The sequence below is a fragment of the Girardinichthys multiradiatus genome, chromosome 1 (assembly GCF_021462225.1).
Source record: "Girardinichthys multiradiatus isolate DD_20200921_A chromosome 1, DD_fGirMul_XY1, whole genome shotgun sequence".
Lineage (NCBI taxonomy): Eukaryota > Metazoa > Chordata > Actinopteri > Cyprinodontiformes > Goodeidae > Girardinichthys > Girardinichthys multiradiatus.
This window is the reverse complement of record NC_061794.1, coordinates 1,729,163-1,747,018: the sequence shown is the minus strand read 5'-3', so window position 1 is coordinate 1,747,018 and position 17,856 is coordinate 1,729,163. Positions and strand designations below refer to the sequence as shown.

General features: G+C 38.8%; 1 protein-coding gene across 2 annotated transcripts in view; it reads left to right on the top strand.

Moving 5' to 3' along the window:
- The first annotated feature begins 12,019 nt into the window (after positions 1 to 12,019).
- The window catches only part of mthfr (methylenetetrahydrofolate reductase (NAD(P)H)), a 39,989-nt gene continuing 34,152 nt past the window's right edge, over positions 12,020 to 17,856 (top strand). The window contains exons 1-3 of one of the 2 annotated variants that reach the window (XM_047372656.1): positions 12,020 to 12,485; positions 16,357 to 16,618; positions 17,010 to 17,248. In XM_047372656.1, the coding sequence (XP_047228612.1) occupies positions 16,371 to 16,618; positions 17,010 to 17,248 (487 nt within the window). In that variant the 5' untranslated portion in view covers positions 12,020 to 12,485; positions 16,357 to 16,370. The remainder of the gene's footprint in view (positions 12,486 to 16,356; positions 16,619 to 17,009; positions 17,249 to 17,856) is intronic. The other variant, XM_047372647.1, reaches the window with a different exon arrangement.

The following is a 17,856-nucleotide window of genomic DNA, read 5'->3' as shown; positions in this document are numbered from 1 at the left end:
TTCTCATGTACTCTGCTCCCACAGCAAGCAAAACAACATTGTCAAACATTTTTAAAAGTCTATTTTCAACAACAAATCTCAAATGAAATCAAACTATAAACATGAAGAGGAAAGTGCCACATTAGCACAGTGCATCAGGGTGGGGTGACTGAATGGAAGCAAAATGTATAACTTAAAATAAAACAGATAGCTGCGGAAGAGATTTGAAGACATTAATCACTTTCTGGTCACCTTTTCCCATGCACTCTGCTCCTAAACATGTAAACAAGAACAGTTCTTGCACAAGCTTGGGTGCATGAGTACATATCAGGGGTCTCAACGAAGGATTAACATGCTCTGTGTAGAAAGCAGATACTCTGGGTAGACCTACTTACTCTGTCATACCCAGAGTTGTCTGTTACAGAACAGGTGGTGACAATTGGGTCACTCTAGTCAAGTCAACCTTGAGCATGAGTATATAAGACGTCCTCATCAGTGGAATCCAGATAACATGATGGCAACAAATCAAGATAAAATACAAAAATACAGTTAAATTAGGTACGGACCAGTAAGCTTTATAATATAAGCTTTTGTTCTGTTTAGTCTTTACCAACTGAATCACAAATTATTCAATGGCTATATTTAACATGCAATAAATTATGTGATTACCCCAAAATATGAATGTGTAGCAGGCCATCTTCACACAATTCACATTATACACTTGAAAGTAAAATGAAAATGCTTGGATATAAGTGTGGAGAAAAATTGTATGTTTGCATCAGAAGACAGTTGTGTTGTTGAAGGAAAAATTGTATTTACTGAAGGAGATCTGCTGCAAGAAATGTTTACTTTATAATGTATTTCACAGGCTCAGAAACATCTGCATAACTAAAACAGCCATCTGCAGAACCCTTTGTTTCTGAGCCCTGAAGCATATTTGCATACAGAGAAACTCGGCTCATAGGACCTTTTGATTAGGTCAAACAGGAACTCCGCTCATGGCACAATGGCACTTTCTAAATTTCCATCACATTGTCATTGTATGAAATTATAATCATTTAGGTTTAGCAATTATATTCTAGGCAGGGAACATTCCTTCTAGGAGGAACAATGAAGATCATATAAGGAATGAAATGCAATGGGATTCAAGCATCTCACTGAGAGAAAAAGTTCCACAAACGCACGGAAGACCCCACCGCCTTGCCTGGAAGTTAGAATCATAAGGTCATTTGCCTCACCGCACGCACACCACGGTGAGAGACATCCAGTACATACAGGGAAGATGTCTACACATTGCACATAACTTTACCCCATCATTATGAACTAGAGACGGCTGCAGCAGAGAGTCATCACACACCCCCGTGAGGTCTCCCAGAAAATAATTAGTCATTGTTGCTAGAGGGGGAAGGCAGAAACCACTTCAAACTGGTTCTACCTCCACCCATTTTATTTGTATTGTATAAAACTGCAGTACTCTGTTGACTAGGTATCCTTTTTGGCTCAGACAAGCTGACTGCATGGAGTGGTGCAAAAAAGGTCATTTGAATGCATACAGGAATTAATATACTCTTTTCTGATCCAATACAGTTTGATTGCTAATACATATTCTCCTGTGATTCTTTTGCTAACTACCAGTCTTGCTTAGCTGCGTGAAGCTGACACCCCACCCACTTGAAAAATTCCAGCAAATAGACAGAATGGTTAGTGCTTCGTTTGTGCAGGTTTGTGCCATTGAAATTTTTGTTTGTGCTGTTTTGGTTTCTGAGATATTAAAGATTATTTTTTAGGTCATCCAGAGGTCACCATCCCCCCATTTTACTCCGAATTCAACCGGAGTGGGCTCATTTTTTAGTGCTTTGTTTGTGCAGGTTTGTGCCGTTAAAATTTTCGTTTGTGCTGTTTTAATTTCTGAGATATTATAAGGTTTAATTTCGGCTGATGACGTCACCATCCCCCCATTTTACTCCAAATTGAACCGGAGTGGGCTCATTTTTTAGTGCTTCGTTTGTGCAGGTTTGTGCCGTTAAGATTTTCGTTTGTGCTGTTTTGGTTTATGAGATATTAAAAAATATGTTTTTTTTGGTCATCCAGAGGTCACCATCCCCCCATTTTGCTCCAAATTGAACCGGAGGGGTCTACCTTTTTAATGCTGTTTGTGCCGCTTTTATGTACAAGCTATATAATTTTCTTTCAGGCGATCACTGACGACTTAAATCGATGACGTCTATGGCCTGCGCTGAACATCATCACCACAAAGCAAGCAGTTATTAATTTCGTGTTTTTCTTTCATCATGCAAGTTAAATTGTGTTTTTATCCGATGTTGTAATGGTCCAAGCACTGTGATTGAAGAAGCTTTGCTATTGCCTTGACAAAGAAATCTTTGACACGGTGTGACTTGTTTTTCAGGCAGTCCCACTGACAGATCATCTTTATGCAGTGTGCCACATCAACCCTGATAAAAACAAGGAGGAAGTTTTGCAGACTGGTTCCCAAGTAGCAAACGGAAGCATTCGTTAATGTATGTCTTCAGATTGGGGTAAGGAGTGAAGGCCTTCACCAGAGCACCAAGAATAGCCAGAGAAAAGTCACTCACGGCTTCCTTTGGTATAGCAGCACCTGTACGAAGCCATTCTGTCAGCCATGTTGCAATTGCATTAATGTCGTGTCTCTCTGACAGCATTTGCACAACTGGGACTGAGCAGCTGTCCCCTGTCAGAACGCCTTGATATAAGAAGATGTGGCCAGATGTACCATTTGGTCTCACCAGTCTTCTCACAGCTGAGCCAGTTGCGTCAAAGCAAACTACTGAGGGGCATTTTTTGGACAGTGCCTTATACAGGTCCTTCTCAAAATATTAGCATATTGTGATAAAGTTCATTATTTTCCATAATGTCATGATGAAAATTTAACATTCATATATTTTAGATTCATTGCACACTAACTGACATATTTCAGGTCTTTTATTGTCTTAATACTGATGATTTTGGCATACAGCTCATGAAAACCCAAAATTCCTATCTCACAAAATTAGCATATTTCATCTGACCAATAAAAGAAAAGTGTTTTTAATACAAAAAACGTCAACCTTCAAATAATCATGTACAGTTATGCACTCAATACTTGGTCGGGAATCCTTTTGCAGAAATGTCTGCTTCAATGCGGCGTGGCATGGAGGCAATCAGCCTGTGGCACTGCTGAGGTCTTATGGAGGCCCAGGATGCTTCGATAGCGGCCTTTAGATCATCCAGAGTGTTGGGTCTTGAGTCTCTCAACGTTCTCTTCACAATATCCCACAGATTCTCTGTGGCCTTCTGGACAGCAGTCAGGTCGGCAGTCTTACCAATGATTGGGGTTTTGAGTAATGAACCAGGCTGGGAGTATTAAAGGTCTCAGGAATCTTTTGCAGGTGTTTAGAGTTAACTCGTTGATTCAGATGATTAGGTTCATAGCTCATTTAGAGACCCTTTTAATGATATGCTAATTTTGTGAGATAGGAATTTTGGGTTTTCATGAGCTGTATGCCACAGTCATCCATATTAAGACAATAAAAGACCTGAAATATTTCAGTTAGTGTGCAATGAATCTAAAATATATGAATGTTAAATTTTCATCATGACATTATGGAAAATAATGAACTTTATCACAATATGCTAATATTTTGAGAAGGACCTGTACACATGTAGCTGTGTTTTACTCCAATAGTGGCAGAAGAACTTGTCTAGACCAATGTCTCTTATACTACCACTGTGAGGTGTGCTATATTTTAATAACTGCAAAGACAAAATGGGATCTTAGTCACCTAATTCCAAATCTGCTTAGCTTTTCGTAGGGTGGCCAAATTTGGAAGGTGACTTGGCTCAGCATCTCCAATATCCATCAAATCTGATGCCTTCGCTGACCTCCATACAGGCGGCTCCATCCTGCCCTCACACAGCTCTTTTGAAATCTGTGCATGAAGGTTTCCAGACATGAACCTCTTGGATTGCCCAGTGTGCAGGGAGATATCAGTGTCTTCTATGGAACACTGAAGCAGCATTGGGCTGTTTACCGTTGGCTCTCTAGCACAGGTCATTTTAATACGGCCTTGACACTCTTTACAGAAGCCTTTGATATCTATGTAGTTGATTGTGACAGTTTGATAAACTTTTGCTCTCTGGAACACAAATGTACTTTTGATCTTTTTCCAAATCAGATGGTTAATTACAAGACTCCAAGTGCCAGGCTTCAAAATCATGTATTCCCTTTTGCCAGATGATGAAAACTTGTCATTATATTCCACTTTCTCAGGTACAAATTTGATCCATTCCTCAAAAGGAACTTCAAGCTGAAAACCTGAGCAGTCGTCCTGTCCAGGAGAAATGGAGCCAGAGTCAAACTCTGTGTCCACACTGCTCTCACGATCACTTTCCTGCTCACTGATCTCCAAACATGACCAGATGTTGTGTCTGTTAGACTTTACAAAAGTGTACAGGGCTTTTGGAGACATCTTGTTTTCCAGCTGCTGACTTAATACTGTCCAAATAGTGGCAGCTGGAGTAGCTATTTTGCCATTTAGAAGGATAGCTTCGTTTGAACTGCACAGAACTGCAATAAGGGAATCCCTGTCTATTGATGGCTAAAGAATGAAAAGGCTTTGATTAGCATTAATCAAAATATTATTCTGGCCTATATAATCTCCCAAAGCCACAAAACATTGATATTTCAGCATTCTATCACAACTCAAAAACTCAGTTTAAATTGTTCTCTCAAATCTGTATGCCATTTATGCTGTGTTGTAATTATAGTATGTTTTTATTTTATTTTAAATGTTGAATTTTTTACTACTACTTGTCTTGTGAATTTTCAATTGAAGTATCTGTTCAACTTTAAAAATGTGTCTTAGTTCTGTGGAGTCTACTGATGTGCCTAAACATCAATGACTGAAAATGAATGGAATAGCTGCAAGATGAAGCCTTGCAGAATCTTTGTTTCAAAATTTTTTAAAAGTCTGGACTTAAAATGTAATTGAATTGCAGGTTTACAGAAATATATATATGCAAGGCATGCAACCATGAATCCCTCTCTTCTAATCAGGGGCTGGATTGCAGTGGCAACAGTGTTTTATCTAAAACCAAAACATTATTAGTTTACTTACCTTGAACAAGTGTAGTAAAAAGTTTAAATTACCGCCAAAACAAGGTCAGTGGTGGGGGTCAGTACGTGGGTGAAGCCAATCCCTATGACATTGCGTGAGAACTTAGTATATCAAAGTTGCCAAGCGCTTTTAAAAATTCTTACATTTAATGTCAGAAATTAGAAATTAATGCTTGACGCATTTTAAATTTTTATTTAAACAAAAAGTAAATGACTTTGTTATGAACTTTGAGCCAATGACCTACTCGCACTTCCGCTTTTGTCCAGCGTACACGAGCTGAATTAGATTATTAAAACCACAACAGTAACACAGAACAGTTATTGAAATTATAAACATTACATCATAGTGGTCGCAGACCATGTCAGGTTTTGGGCAAGGAATGTGTAAGCTGCAGCTGGTGGATTTTTCCCCATTTGTGAGAGGATAATATTGAATTACTGTGTAGAAAGATAAATGTATTGGTGACTTAGTAGACATATTTAAAGCAAATTTCTTTGAGACCAAAAAAAGTTTCATAATCTTTATTAAGGAATAAAGTGCAAAACACTATAACAAGGCATACATTTTACAACATCGGATAAAATCACAATTTAACTTGCATGATGAAAGAAAAACACGAAATTAATAACTGCTTGCTTTGTGGTGATGATGTTCAGCGCAGGCCATAGACGTCATCGATTTAAGTCGTCAGTGATCGCCTGAAAGAAAATTATATAGCTTGTACATAAAAGCGGCACAAACAGCATTAAAACCACTCCGGTTCAATTTGGAGCAAAATGGGGGGATGGTGACCTCTGGATGACCTAAAAAAACATATTCTTTAATATCTCATAAACCAAAACAGCACAAACAAAAATTTTAACGGCACAAACCTGCACAAACAAAGCACTAAAAAATGAGCCCACTCCGGTTCAATTCGGAGTAAAATGGGGGGATGGTGACCTCTGGATGACCTAAAAAATAATCTTTAATATCTCAGAAACCAAAACAGCACAAACAAAAATTTCAACGGCACAAACCTGCACAAACGAAGCACTAACCATTCTGTCTATTTGCTGGAATTTTTCAAGTGGGTGGGGTGTCAGCTTCACGCAGCTGTCTTGCTTCCAGAATAAAAGATCCATCAGGAGAGGCAAGAGGTTTTCTCCAACATAAGTGTAATTTTGTGCTTCCCGAACATGATCCAGTTTGAGCTCCACTATAGCGTTTGGGAAAAAGGCAAAGGCCAGACGAACAGGTGGAGTCCACCACCACTATCAGAGGCAGAAAAGATGGCCCTCAGTCACAATAGTTAGTGACCTATTCCTGAGGGGAAGTCATCTGACTCAACCATCCCTGAGGACACCATCAATTACTTTAGAGGTTAGTCTTTGAAATAATAACTGATATTTACATTAATCATTTTCCCAGTATTGGCTCTTAAACATCCACCCATCCATTTTAAATAGTAGTTGACATGGATTCTCTTGTAGGTATACAATTTGTGACTAATGATACAAGAGTGATAGTAATCATATCTAATATGTAAGGTAAAGTAAATGTGAAGCAATATAACCAAATAAATGTGGTGTGACCCTAACAGTGTTGGAAATAACCCCACAGAAAACAAGCAAATTGGGTGGTTCACTTGTCCAGGATAAGTGTGTAATTTAACACTCTTATGTTTGTTTTATTAGTTGTGGATGGTGTCCTGTCTCTTGTGGAGCTGGATTAGAGTAAACTCAATTTATCATCTATCATTATAGGATGATGAAGACACTTTGTTTGCTGGTGTAAGGTGTACTTACAGGCAAAGATAGACCCATGTGCTATCAAAAAGCAAACCAAAAAAAAGCAGCTGCAGATAACAAAACAATACAACTGCTGGAGCATCAGTTAAATGTGGGCAATAAAGAACACTTAAGGAAATGAAATGACTATTGTCTTTATTTGAGAATTGATTGGTAACTCAGAAATTGTTATAACATATTGCATCTCTTAACTGCTCAACCATCTTTCATGTCAACATCATGGTCCATGTTGCCATCTGGAACAATTTGTTCATAAACAGGATGGTTTTCACCTCTAAGAGTGGATATGTTGTGTAGAATCACACAATGAATTGTTATATGACAGGCCCTTTCAGGGATGACACCGAGTCTGCGTAGGCACTGCAACCGTGCCTTCAGCGTTCCTATAGTTCTCCACCCTGGCTTGTGTCCTGCTGTAAGCCATGTTATAATGGCACTGGTGGCCAGACTCAGGGTAAAGAGTCAGCAAATAGGGCTGACAAGGGTACCTTATGTCCTCATGGAGGTAACCATTGTACTCTACTAGGACAGCAAAAGAACACACTTTAGATTTCATCTGCAATAGGAGGAAAATGTTGATTTAAAATTAATTAAAGCTTGTGAATCTGTATTTTTTAATGTAGATTCACGACCTTTACATGAGCAAATACATGAGTCATACACAGGCCGGGCCACTTGGCTTCCATGTTGCTGATTATGTGGGCCGCATCACATATGAAATTCACCGTACAAAACTACCATTAGCTGCTATGTCAACTACATTTGTATTAATTAAGTCTATTTAGACCTACCTACAGATTGATGTTGTGGAAAGACTTCCTATTCACATAATCTCCATTTAGTTAAGAAGCAGTGATAGGAATGTGAGTGCCATCTATGCGCCCAATCATGCGTGGAAATCCTAAAATTTATAAATGGATAATTAGTGCTTGAAGACTCAAAATGTGATACTGACTAAATTTCAAACCTGTAGAGACTCACAATAAGAAACACAAAATGCGATTAGAGAAGTTACACAATGGATGTTTATTTGTTTGGCGCTCAGACCCCAGAGGAAGACATGAATGCTGATATTGCATGAACTGATGAACGTCTTAGGATTAGAATTACAATTGTCTTCCTCTGGATCTGGTACTGTTGATGGAGAGGAGGCCTGATGGTAATGGAACTGAGAATCCGATGGAGGCAATGGGGCGGAGGAGGGTCAAAGCTCGACTGACAGCAGAGAGATCCATGAATGGGAGACTTAAATGCGGAACCTTGAAGGATCATTGGCTGAGGATTATTGCAGACTTGTAGCTGATTGGTTGGTGTGGAGACACACGGAGAAGCAATTGGGTGAAGCTGGAGAAAGGGTGAGTCTCCCAGATTGAATTTTTATCTTTACTCCATTATTACTTTTACTGATAACTGGAATTCTGTGGAGTTCTTTTCTTAGTCTTGTGGGTCTTTGAAAACACAACACCACAAAACTGTAGAGTAACATTCCTGACAACATGACATACGATTGCCTTTGAAAGATTTTCTGCATCACCTATGTTATACAAAAAGCTCCCTTTGGCATATAAACAAAGTGCAGTACAAAGAATTTGCTCAGAAGAGTGTGCCCTCAATGTGCCACACAAGTGATGTGCTGACTAATAATATAAATTATTGACTCACATGAAAAATAGTAAAAACATCTATTTCTCCTGAAATTATGTTACAGAAAAATTAATTAAAACAAAACAGGGCCTAACAATCACCTAAACTAAGCAAAAATAAAACGGAAAGAAAAACTTTAAGTGAGCCAAAGAGTGTGTTAATTCAATTCTATTCAATTCAATTCAATTCAAATAAAAAAAACTTAATCGCAAACGGGAAATTAAATGTTGTTGTAGCTCATTATGAAGGTTTCTTCAAAGAGCCGTTGTAGATGCTGATTGCTGTGGGCAGGAAGGATCTCCTGTAGCGTCTGTCTTACAGCAGATCTGGAGAAGCCTCTGACTGAAGACACTCTGTTGTTGTAGGACGGTCTAATGAAGAGGATGATCAGGGTTCTCCATAATGTTCTTCATTTTATGAAGATTCCTTATTTGCACAATGATCTCCAGAGGTTCCAGAGGAGTCCCCAGAACAGAGCCAACCTTCTTTATTAGTTTGTTGAGCTTTTTTAAGTCCCTGGCTCTGATGCTGCTTCCCCAGCAGATGATGGCAGAAGAGATCACACTCTCCACAACAGACTTATAGAAGATATGCAGCATCTTGCTGCAAATGCCGAAGGACCTAATAAATAAATACAACTCAAGACAAGATAAAGTCCAATAATCGAAGCACTACATACATAAAAGGAAGATGTAAATGAGGCAACTTTGATGTATTTGATGTATTGTACATGATGATGTCAGTAGCCTTGGCCTAAATGGTCATCTGCAACGCTCCTCCATCTGTGGGGAAGTTCTCTGGTGTGCTGCAATCTCCACTCTAGCTTCTGAATGCAGCAGGTTCCCACGCTGCTCGCATTCCAGGCTGGTGGGTGAAAGCAGAGGGAACGACACATTGATTGCGCAGCAATGCCTGTTTGTTCATACCAGGATCTCAGGACCCAATTACCTTTCAACATTCCTCTCTTCTCCTCCACCAGCAGGCTCTGCTCCTCTGTTCAGTTTGGTTTTCTCCACATTTTTTTCTCTGTTTTGGTCATTTTACCAAACTAAACCTCATTATACAAGCAAGAAATCACAGTAAAATGGTGAATTATAATAGTAATATGAAATTAATTAATATGAAATAGATGCCATATGAAAACAACCAGCATGGTTGTATTATTATGGTAAACATAATAATAAGCAAATCAGAATGATGATGAGCATATAAATAAGCTATGTTCAAAAATTTGGTGCTGTGTGCAATCAATTTAATCTTGGTAAGTTTTATCATCATGAGTTACACATTTCTGAATACAGTCTAAATTCTATCATTGGTTAATTTCTTTCTAATGATTACTAGGAGTGCATTTGAGGTTTTTTTTTCAACAACCAATCACAGCTCTTAGAAAACACTGTCACACCTAGCAACAGGGTCAACCACACCTCCTCACCTAGATAGGAATTTCTGTCATCTCCTTTCTCAGAGTTGCTCTCAGCAGCGATCTTAAGCTAGAACACATTGCCAGGATTTTTTAGGTTAAGTTAGGAGCTCTCTGTGAGAATCTTTGTGAATATGGGCCCTGAACCCCAAAAGTGGTACCTGATACAGTTTGTTGACAGTAACTGTAAAAATTGACAATGTAAAAATTGATCTTGATTATTATTGCATTTATTCTCACAGATCCAATGTGTTGTTTGTGACCGGTGGTACCATAGCACCTGTGTGTCAAATCCAGACCCCAGCAAAGCCTGTGCCGCTTTCTAAAATGAGGCTTCAATTTTATCTCCTGCTTGTCTTTATTTAGTTTTAGTTTTAGTAATGCCTATTACAGAGTAAGAGAAATGAGCAGCATTTACTTATAATAATAATTTACTATCTATATACTTTTGTAAAGTAGATCTGCTGCCACTTAAGACAGATACTTGGATTACTATTTTCAGTTTCCTGCCAAGTTTTAGGCAATAACTTTTAAACTTTACGGTTCACATTGAGGCTATTTTAAGAATAAAGTTTTTCAATGTTTTATTGGAATGAAATTCTGGAACTTCTAATGATTTTTGTGTGGAACTTTGCCACTTATAAACAAGTGTATTGTACATAAAAAATACCAACTTTTTTATTTCTAGATAATACCTGTATGAATAACATTGAGTAAAAGTTTGAATATCACAAGTCAGATGTTTCTTTATATTTAACATAAGAAGTAAAGAGTCAACAGAAACAGTTTGGTTTAACTGTTTAGCTTATTAGTAGGCTATAAGTTACAGCACGGTCACAATATAACAGTTATAGTTTGAGACCACATTCATTTCAAATGACCTAATTATGTCAGTTTAAAAAAACAAACAAGTGTCATCACAAAACAACTTTTTTAGATGTTTTAATAATAATGATAAAAAAAGTAAGTGTTACTGTGGTTCTCTAATTATATAAGAGTTGATATTAATAAAAAAACATTTTTTTCATTTGAGCAACATTTTTAACAAGCAGTTGCGTTTGCTCTGCCTTTTTTCCCCGTTTGTTTGCCCCTTCCGCCCCCCCCCCCCCCCCCACGCGGCCCACGCTTTTGGAGCATTATACTGTTCTTTGATTCTTTGAGGCCAAGATATGCTGTAAAAACGCAACAGCGCCCCATAAAGTGGAGGCTGGCCTGACCACAATACTGCACTTCGGTTCTCACGCTGCCTTCACTTGAAATGGGAAAAATATTTTACTTCGGCCTTTGCTTTGTTAGGAATAACCTTTATTAATATGCTCATAGCTGTTTTTCCCATATATACTATAGTGAAATAAAATATAAGTTCTAATGTTTCCCTTTTGTTAGAATAGGATAAGAATGCTCATAAACATACAGTACAAAGATAAATGGCCCAAGGATTGTCATAAATGACCTGAAGCTGGGGCACTGGGTTTGATAGTGGAGCAGCTGGTATAACTGGGTTGATTAGAAAGCTACAGCACACAAGTATGGACACCTGCTACTACACAATCTAACAGATAGACACCACAATGGTGACACATAGTATACTGATAATCACTGAGGGAGAGCACATCCATGGCATTGGAGTGCCAGATATAAAAACTGTATGTGACCTTCTTTGAAGGCTCTTCGTCATCCTCTAACAGACGGCGACGGTCCGAGACGGGAGCCTCAGTGCTGATCTCTGTAATCATTCCTCTGCCTTAATTTAGATTGAAGAGCTAAAAGTTAGAAACTGGTTGAGAGTCGTTCCTTTAAGAGTCTTTAGATAGAGTGTGTAACCGTTTTGGGGTCCCAAAGGACCGGTAGGGCTCCGAGGCATCTGACCGCCAACATGGGGCGGTAGAGCGAACAGCTTGTGGAAAGGACGGAAATCTTCACTATTTTTAAGTTCTCGGTTTGCAGCTGATTTACATTAAATATTTTCTATAATTTGATGTTCGACGTAATTTACCATACCATAAGAAAATAATCACGAAATAACTGTACCCATCCATTTTATTACATTTGTCAGAGTAAAGTGTTTTACAAATAAGAATTTGGCTGTAAAGGCATTCGCCATGCCCCTCCTCATCCGTCCTTCCCAGAGTTTTTTATTGAGTTTTTTCGCATTTCCGATGAGCAGTGAATGTGGCACAACTTTTCCATGTTGTTGCAGCCGCAGCTCTTTTTCAGGCAAGTAAAAGGCTGGAGAATTGTGTTCATTCAGTTCCGTCTCCAAACCTAGCTATTAGTTTGGCGTGTTCAGCAGAAGCTACGGTCAATGTGTGTCGTAGTTCAGCCTTATCGGTCCAACAGGGGACACATTTAGTGCAGCACGCACCTATCTTCCGGTTGGAAACAGTTTCTGCAGCTGCCACAGCTCCCCCCATGCATGATCTATCGGAGACGGAGAGATTACTGCCTCTGTCTGTGCCCGCGTGGATCCGTCGTTATCATAGAGGCTCCTTGAACGCTGAAGGGCCGGAGCAGGTAGGAAGGCTGCCCTGTTTGTAAATCCTGCGTTATCACATTCATGCTTCTAAATAATGTGAACATTTTAAATGCGTGGCTCACTAACAGGCTCTTGCAGAACACGATGGCATCCTAAAGGCGTAATGCAGTCAGTTCAGTTGTGCTGGGCGGTTGTCCCTAAGGACCAGTTTTTGTGGACCATTGCGTTACCCCACGTTAGATCACACATGCAGTTTGATTTGTAAACATTTAATTAGTAAAATCACAAAAGGAGACATTTTTAAGTTATTTTTAATAGAGATTTGTATTATATATTAAAGATTTTATCTAAGTATTTTGTTTGTGGATTTGAGCTGATTAAAGGTTAAGTGGTGTGACTCGGAAGATCGATGCCATAGGTGCTTCCCAGCAAACACTCACATGTGGGGCCCAAGTGGGGAGTAGCAGGGCTAATATTTGGGGCCCACTTGGAAAATTCAGGTGGGGCTCACCTACATTTGTCCTCAGTTTCCGTGGTGGCCCCAAGTGTGCTTTAACTGATGGATTTTTGATGGGCTTTAGATGAGCCCTAAATCAGGCCCAGCCAATAAACGTGTGGGGCCCAGATGGGTAGATATTTGTTGCCAACCCGGATTATCCACATTGGGCTCAGCTATTTTTGTCCTACCCATTCAAAGCTACCCATTCTCCAATACACAGCCTAAGATGATACAAGTACGCTATAATTAAATCACCTATGCAACAAAGTTAGTTTATTTTTATATTTAGACTGATTACATATATATATATATATATATATATATATATATGTATATATATATATATATATACATATATATATATATATATATATATGTATATATATATATATATATGTATATATGTATATATATATATATATATATATGTGTATATATATATATATATATATAAATACATATATATATATATATATGTATACATATACAGGTCCTTCTCAAAATATTAACATATTGTGATAAAGTTCATTATTTTCCATAATGTCATGATGAAAATTTAACATTCATATATTTTAGATTCATTGCACACTAACTGAAATATTTCAGGTCTTTTATTGTCTTAATACGGATGATTTTGGCATACAGCTCATGAAAACCCCAAATTCCTATCTCACAAAATTAGCATATCATTAAAAGGGTCTCTAAACGAGCTATGAACCTAATCATCTGAATCAACGAGTTAACTCTAAACACCTGCAAAAGATTCCTGAGGCCTTTAAAACTCCCAGCCTGGTTCATCACTCAAAACCCCAATCATGGGTAAGACTGCCGACCTGACTGCTGTCCAGAAGGCCACTATTGACACCCTCAAGCAAGAGGGTAAGACACAGAAAGACATTTCTGAACGAATAGGCTGTTCCCAGAGTGCTGTATCAAGGCACCTCAGTGGGAAGTCTGTGGGAAGGAAAAAGTGTGGCAGAAAACGCTGCACTACGAGAAGAGGTGACCGGACCCTGAGGAAGATTGTGGAGAAGGGCCGATTCCAGACCTTGGGGGACCTGCGGAAGCAGTGGACTGAGTCTGAAGTAGAAACATCCAGAGCCACCGTGCACAGGCGTGTGCAGGAAATGGGCTACAGGTGCCGCATTCCCCAGGTCAAGCCACTTTTGAACCAGAAACAGCGGCAGAAGCGCCTGACCTGGGCTACAGAGAAGCAGCACTGGACTGTTGCTCAGTGGTCCAAAGTACTTTTTTCCGGATGAAAGCAAATTCTGCATGTCATTCGGAAATCAAGGTGCCAGAGTCTGGAGGAAGACTGGGGAGAAGGAAATGCCAGAAGTGCCAGAGGTCCAGTGTCAAGTACCCACAGTCAGTGATGGTCTGGGGTGCCGTGTCAGCTGCTGGTGTTGGTCCACTGTGTTTTATCAAGGGCAGGGTCAATGCAGCTAGCTATCAGGAGATTTTGGAGCACTTCATGCTTCCATCTGCTGAAAAGCTTTATGGAGATGAAGATTTCATTTTTCAGCACGACCTGGCACCTGCTCACAGTGCCAAAACCACTGGTAAATGGTTTACTGACCATGGTATCACTGTGCTCAATTGGCCTGCCAACTCTCCTGACCTGAACCCCATAGAGAATCTGTGGGATATTGTGAAGAGAACGTTGAGAGACTCAAGACCCAACACTCTGGATGAGCTAAAGGCCGCTATCGAAGCATCCTGGGCCTCCATAAGACCTCAGCAGTGCCACAGGCTGATTGCCTCCATGCCACGCCGCATTGAACAGTCATTTCTGCAAAAGGATTCCCGACCAAGTATTGAGTGCATAACTGTACATGATTATTTGAAGGTTGATGTTTTTTGTATTAAAAACACTTTTCTTTTATTGGTCGGATGAAATATGCTAATTTTGTGAGATAGGAATTTTGGGTTTTCATGAGCTGTATGCCAAAATCATCCATATTAAGACAATAAAAGACCTGAAATATTTCAGTTAGTGTGCAATGAATCTAAAATATATGAATGTTAAATTTTCATCATGACATTATGGAAAATAATGAACTTTATCACAATATGCTAATTTTTTGAGAAGGACCTATATTATATATATATATAATATATATATATATATATATATATATATATATATATATAACCCTAACCCTTATTCAATATATTGTTGTGGAAATCTATTATCAATAGAGTGAGATAACGCTTCAATAAATCGATTTCTCCCAAGACTAGTCTTCAGAGTGTTTATTTCAAAGGCTCACAGCATTTGAAAGGCACAAAACACAGTTCAGTGAATGCGCACTGAAGGCAGTCTGTATTTATTGATATGGATCAAGTTAATCTTTAGAGAATTATTTCGAAATCCAGATGTTCTCGTTCGGTTTCCTGTTGGTGATGACAGATGACTTTCTTCTGACTGTGCTGCTTCTCTTTCTGTAAGTGACTGAAATATATTTAAAGAAACATCAGATTCTTTGCTAATATCTGTGTTGTCAGCCATTGAAGCCTCAGTCAGTTTATGTGCTGGGGATTCCTTTTCACATCATAAAGAGGGCATAGGAGTAGTCTGGAAGTGCCTTTTTTAGTGAAATTTATGACCACACATCTCAACAATTTTTCATTTCAGCGGTATGAATGTTTCCTATCCATAAATGTAATTGGATTTATCATAAATATTCAATCTCACAGGCACTTTAAAAAGGGTTTGTAAAACCAAACTTAAATCTCATCACTTGGGTTTATTTGAATCAGTTTTACAACTGTTGGACAATTCCAGGAGGAGTTAAAGAATCAATACAACGCAGACTTTATTGTAATAAGATAGTATTCAGTAGGTTGAGAAAGTATTCAGTGCATTAAGTAAAAACATTGTGGGCAGTACAGATAGATAAGTTAAAAACATTCATGTAAACTATAAACACAAAATACTCAAATGATGGCTTTGATACAACATACTGCAATAATTAATCTGTACCACCTAAGTAAATCTAGAAAAGATTATGGGAATGAATTAAAATTTTATTTTAAATGTATCCCTCATTTGAACCAAGTTAAATTTTAAGGGCACAGATTTCACGATTGAACACAAATGCTGAATCACTTCATTTTTAATCATTGTAAACTTGAAAATTCTTTACATGACTGGATATTCCCAAAGTAGAGCACTTTCAATTTATTTTTTATTGTAGTGTAAAGCAGGGAGCGAATTAAGAACTTTATACCAAATCCTAATTTATAAAATCCACAAAGAAAGAAATGCTAATGACTTTATAAAATGCCTATACTGATAAACTCAATACAGAATTTAACGTTTGTTTTAAATAAAGTGAAATAAAAAAAATAATATAACTGGATTTTTCAAAAAGAAATTTTCATTTAGATTTGTTTTTTCTTTCCAGCTTTATTTTTCATCATGGTGAACCAAGTTCAACAGGTTGATGGCTGCTGGCAGTCAAGTAAAGGTGACTCGAGCGGAGCCAGCAACAGTAGCGGGGAGAGTTCCAAGGAGAGCTCCCGATGCTCCACACCAGTGGTCGACTCTGATCGCTCTGACCGACTGCGGGAAAAGATAAGGAAGAGGATTGATTCCGGAGATCAGTGGTTCTCTCTGGAGTTCTTCCCTCCTCGCACAACAAGTGGGGCTGTCAACTTAATCTCAAGGTACAAAAATCTGACTGATACTCCTCCATGCTTTCTGAGGGGCTTGCAGACCTGTACTTGTGACTTTGACTGCTTGTTCAATTTTGCTTGGTCCATTTCTTGTTTCTGACCATGATAGAATATCCTGCTTAAAACCTAAGTAAGGTGGACAAGTTTGGGATGAACAGAAGCACATCCAGCAGATAAACAGTATCTTAAAGTCATGTCTAGGATATTTGAGGCTGGACTTAAGAGTTACTTAATTTTTCTGACAGTCATCTGCTGTATGACAGACAGACAGAGACACACACATACACACACAGAGCCAATTTCATATTTTTGTTTTTTAAAAATGGCATCTATACAAGGTTGGGATGAAGAAAATGGTCTTTGCACCTCATGTCCTAAACAGATTTGACCGTATGGGCTCTGGAGGACCTCTCTTTGTTGATATCACCTGGCACCCAGCAGGAGACCCAGGCTCAGACAAAGAGACTTCATCCATGATGATTGCCAGTACTGCAGTGAACTACTGTGGCCTGGAGAGTGTCCTCCACCTGACCTGCTGCAACCAAAACAAGGAGAAGATCACAGGCTACCTGGCTAAAGCAAAGCATCTGGGCCTGAAGAACATCATGGCTCTAAGAGGAGGTATAGCATTTGATAGAGCATTTGCTCTATCAAATGGTATGAATTAGGGAGTTTTTTTTTTTCAATGTGTGTTTTTCTTTTTTGTTTTTTTTGTTTTTTTCTGTTAAAGACACCTATGGTGATAAAAGAGCCTGTTGCCTGACAGGTCCAGAAAATTCCTATCTAAAGAAAAAAGAGAAAGATAAAGTGCAAAAATTAATTTAGACTTCTAAGAGGTTACATTGCTCTACTAGTGTTCCGGGCTGATGTGAGCTACCAACACTCTGTAACCATAGAAATGCCTACAGAAACTCAGCAGAGTACCTCACAGTATGTCTTTTTGTGGTCTGACACATTGTCAAGTTTTAGAATGGATCATGTTACATGGTTTGGTTAAATTCTCTTAGACTACAAAGAATTCTCTAACATCCTTAACCCACCCGCAGGCTTGGCTTAGCGCCAGTACAGAGCAAGGCAGATGTCAGGGGAGGCGCCAGAAAGAACTGCACGCGGGGTTGCTCTGACCCCCACAAGACCAAAAATATAGGGCAGTGGTCAGGTATGTGATGTGGAGGGCTCCCTGCAGCCCAGCGTGAGGGAAAACCACGAAGAGACGAGAAAACTTGAGT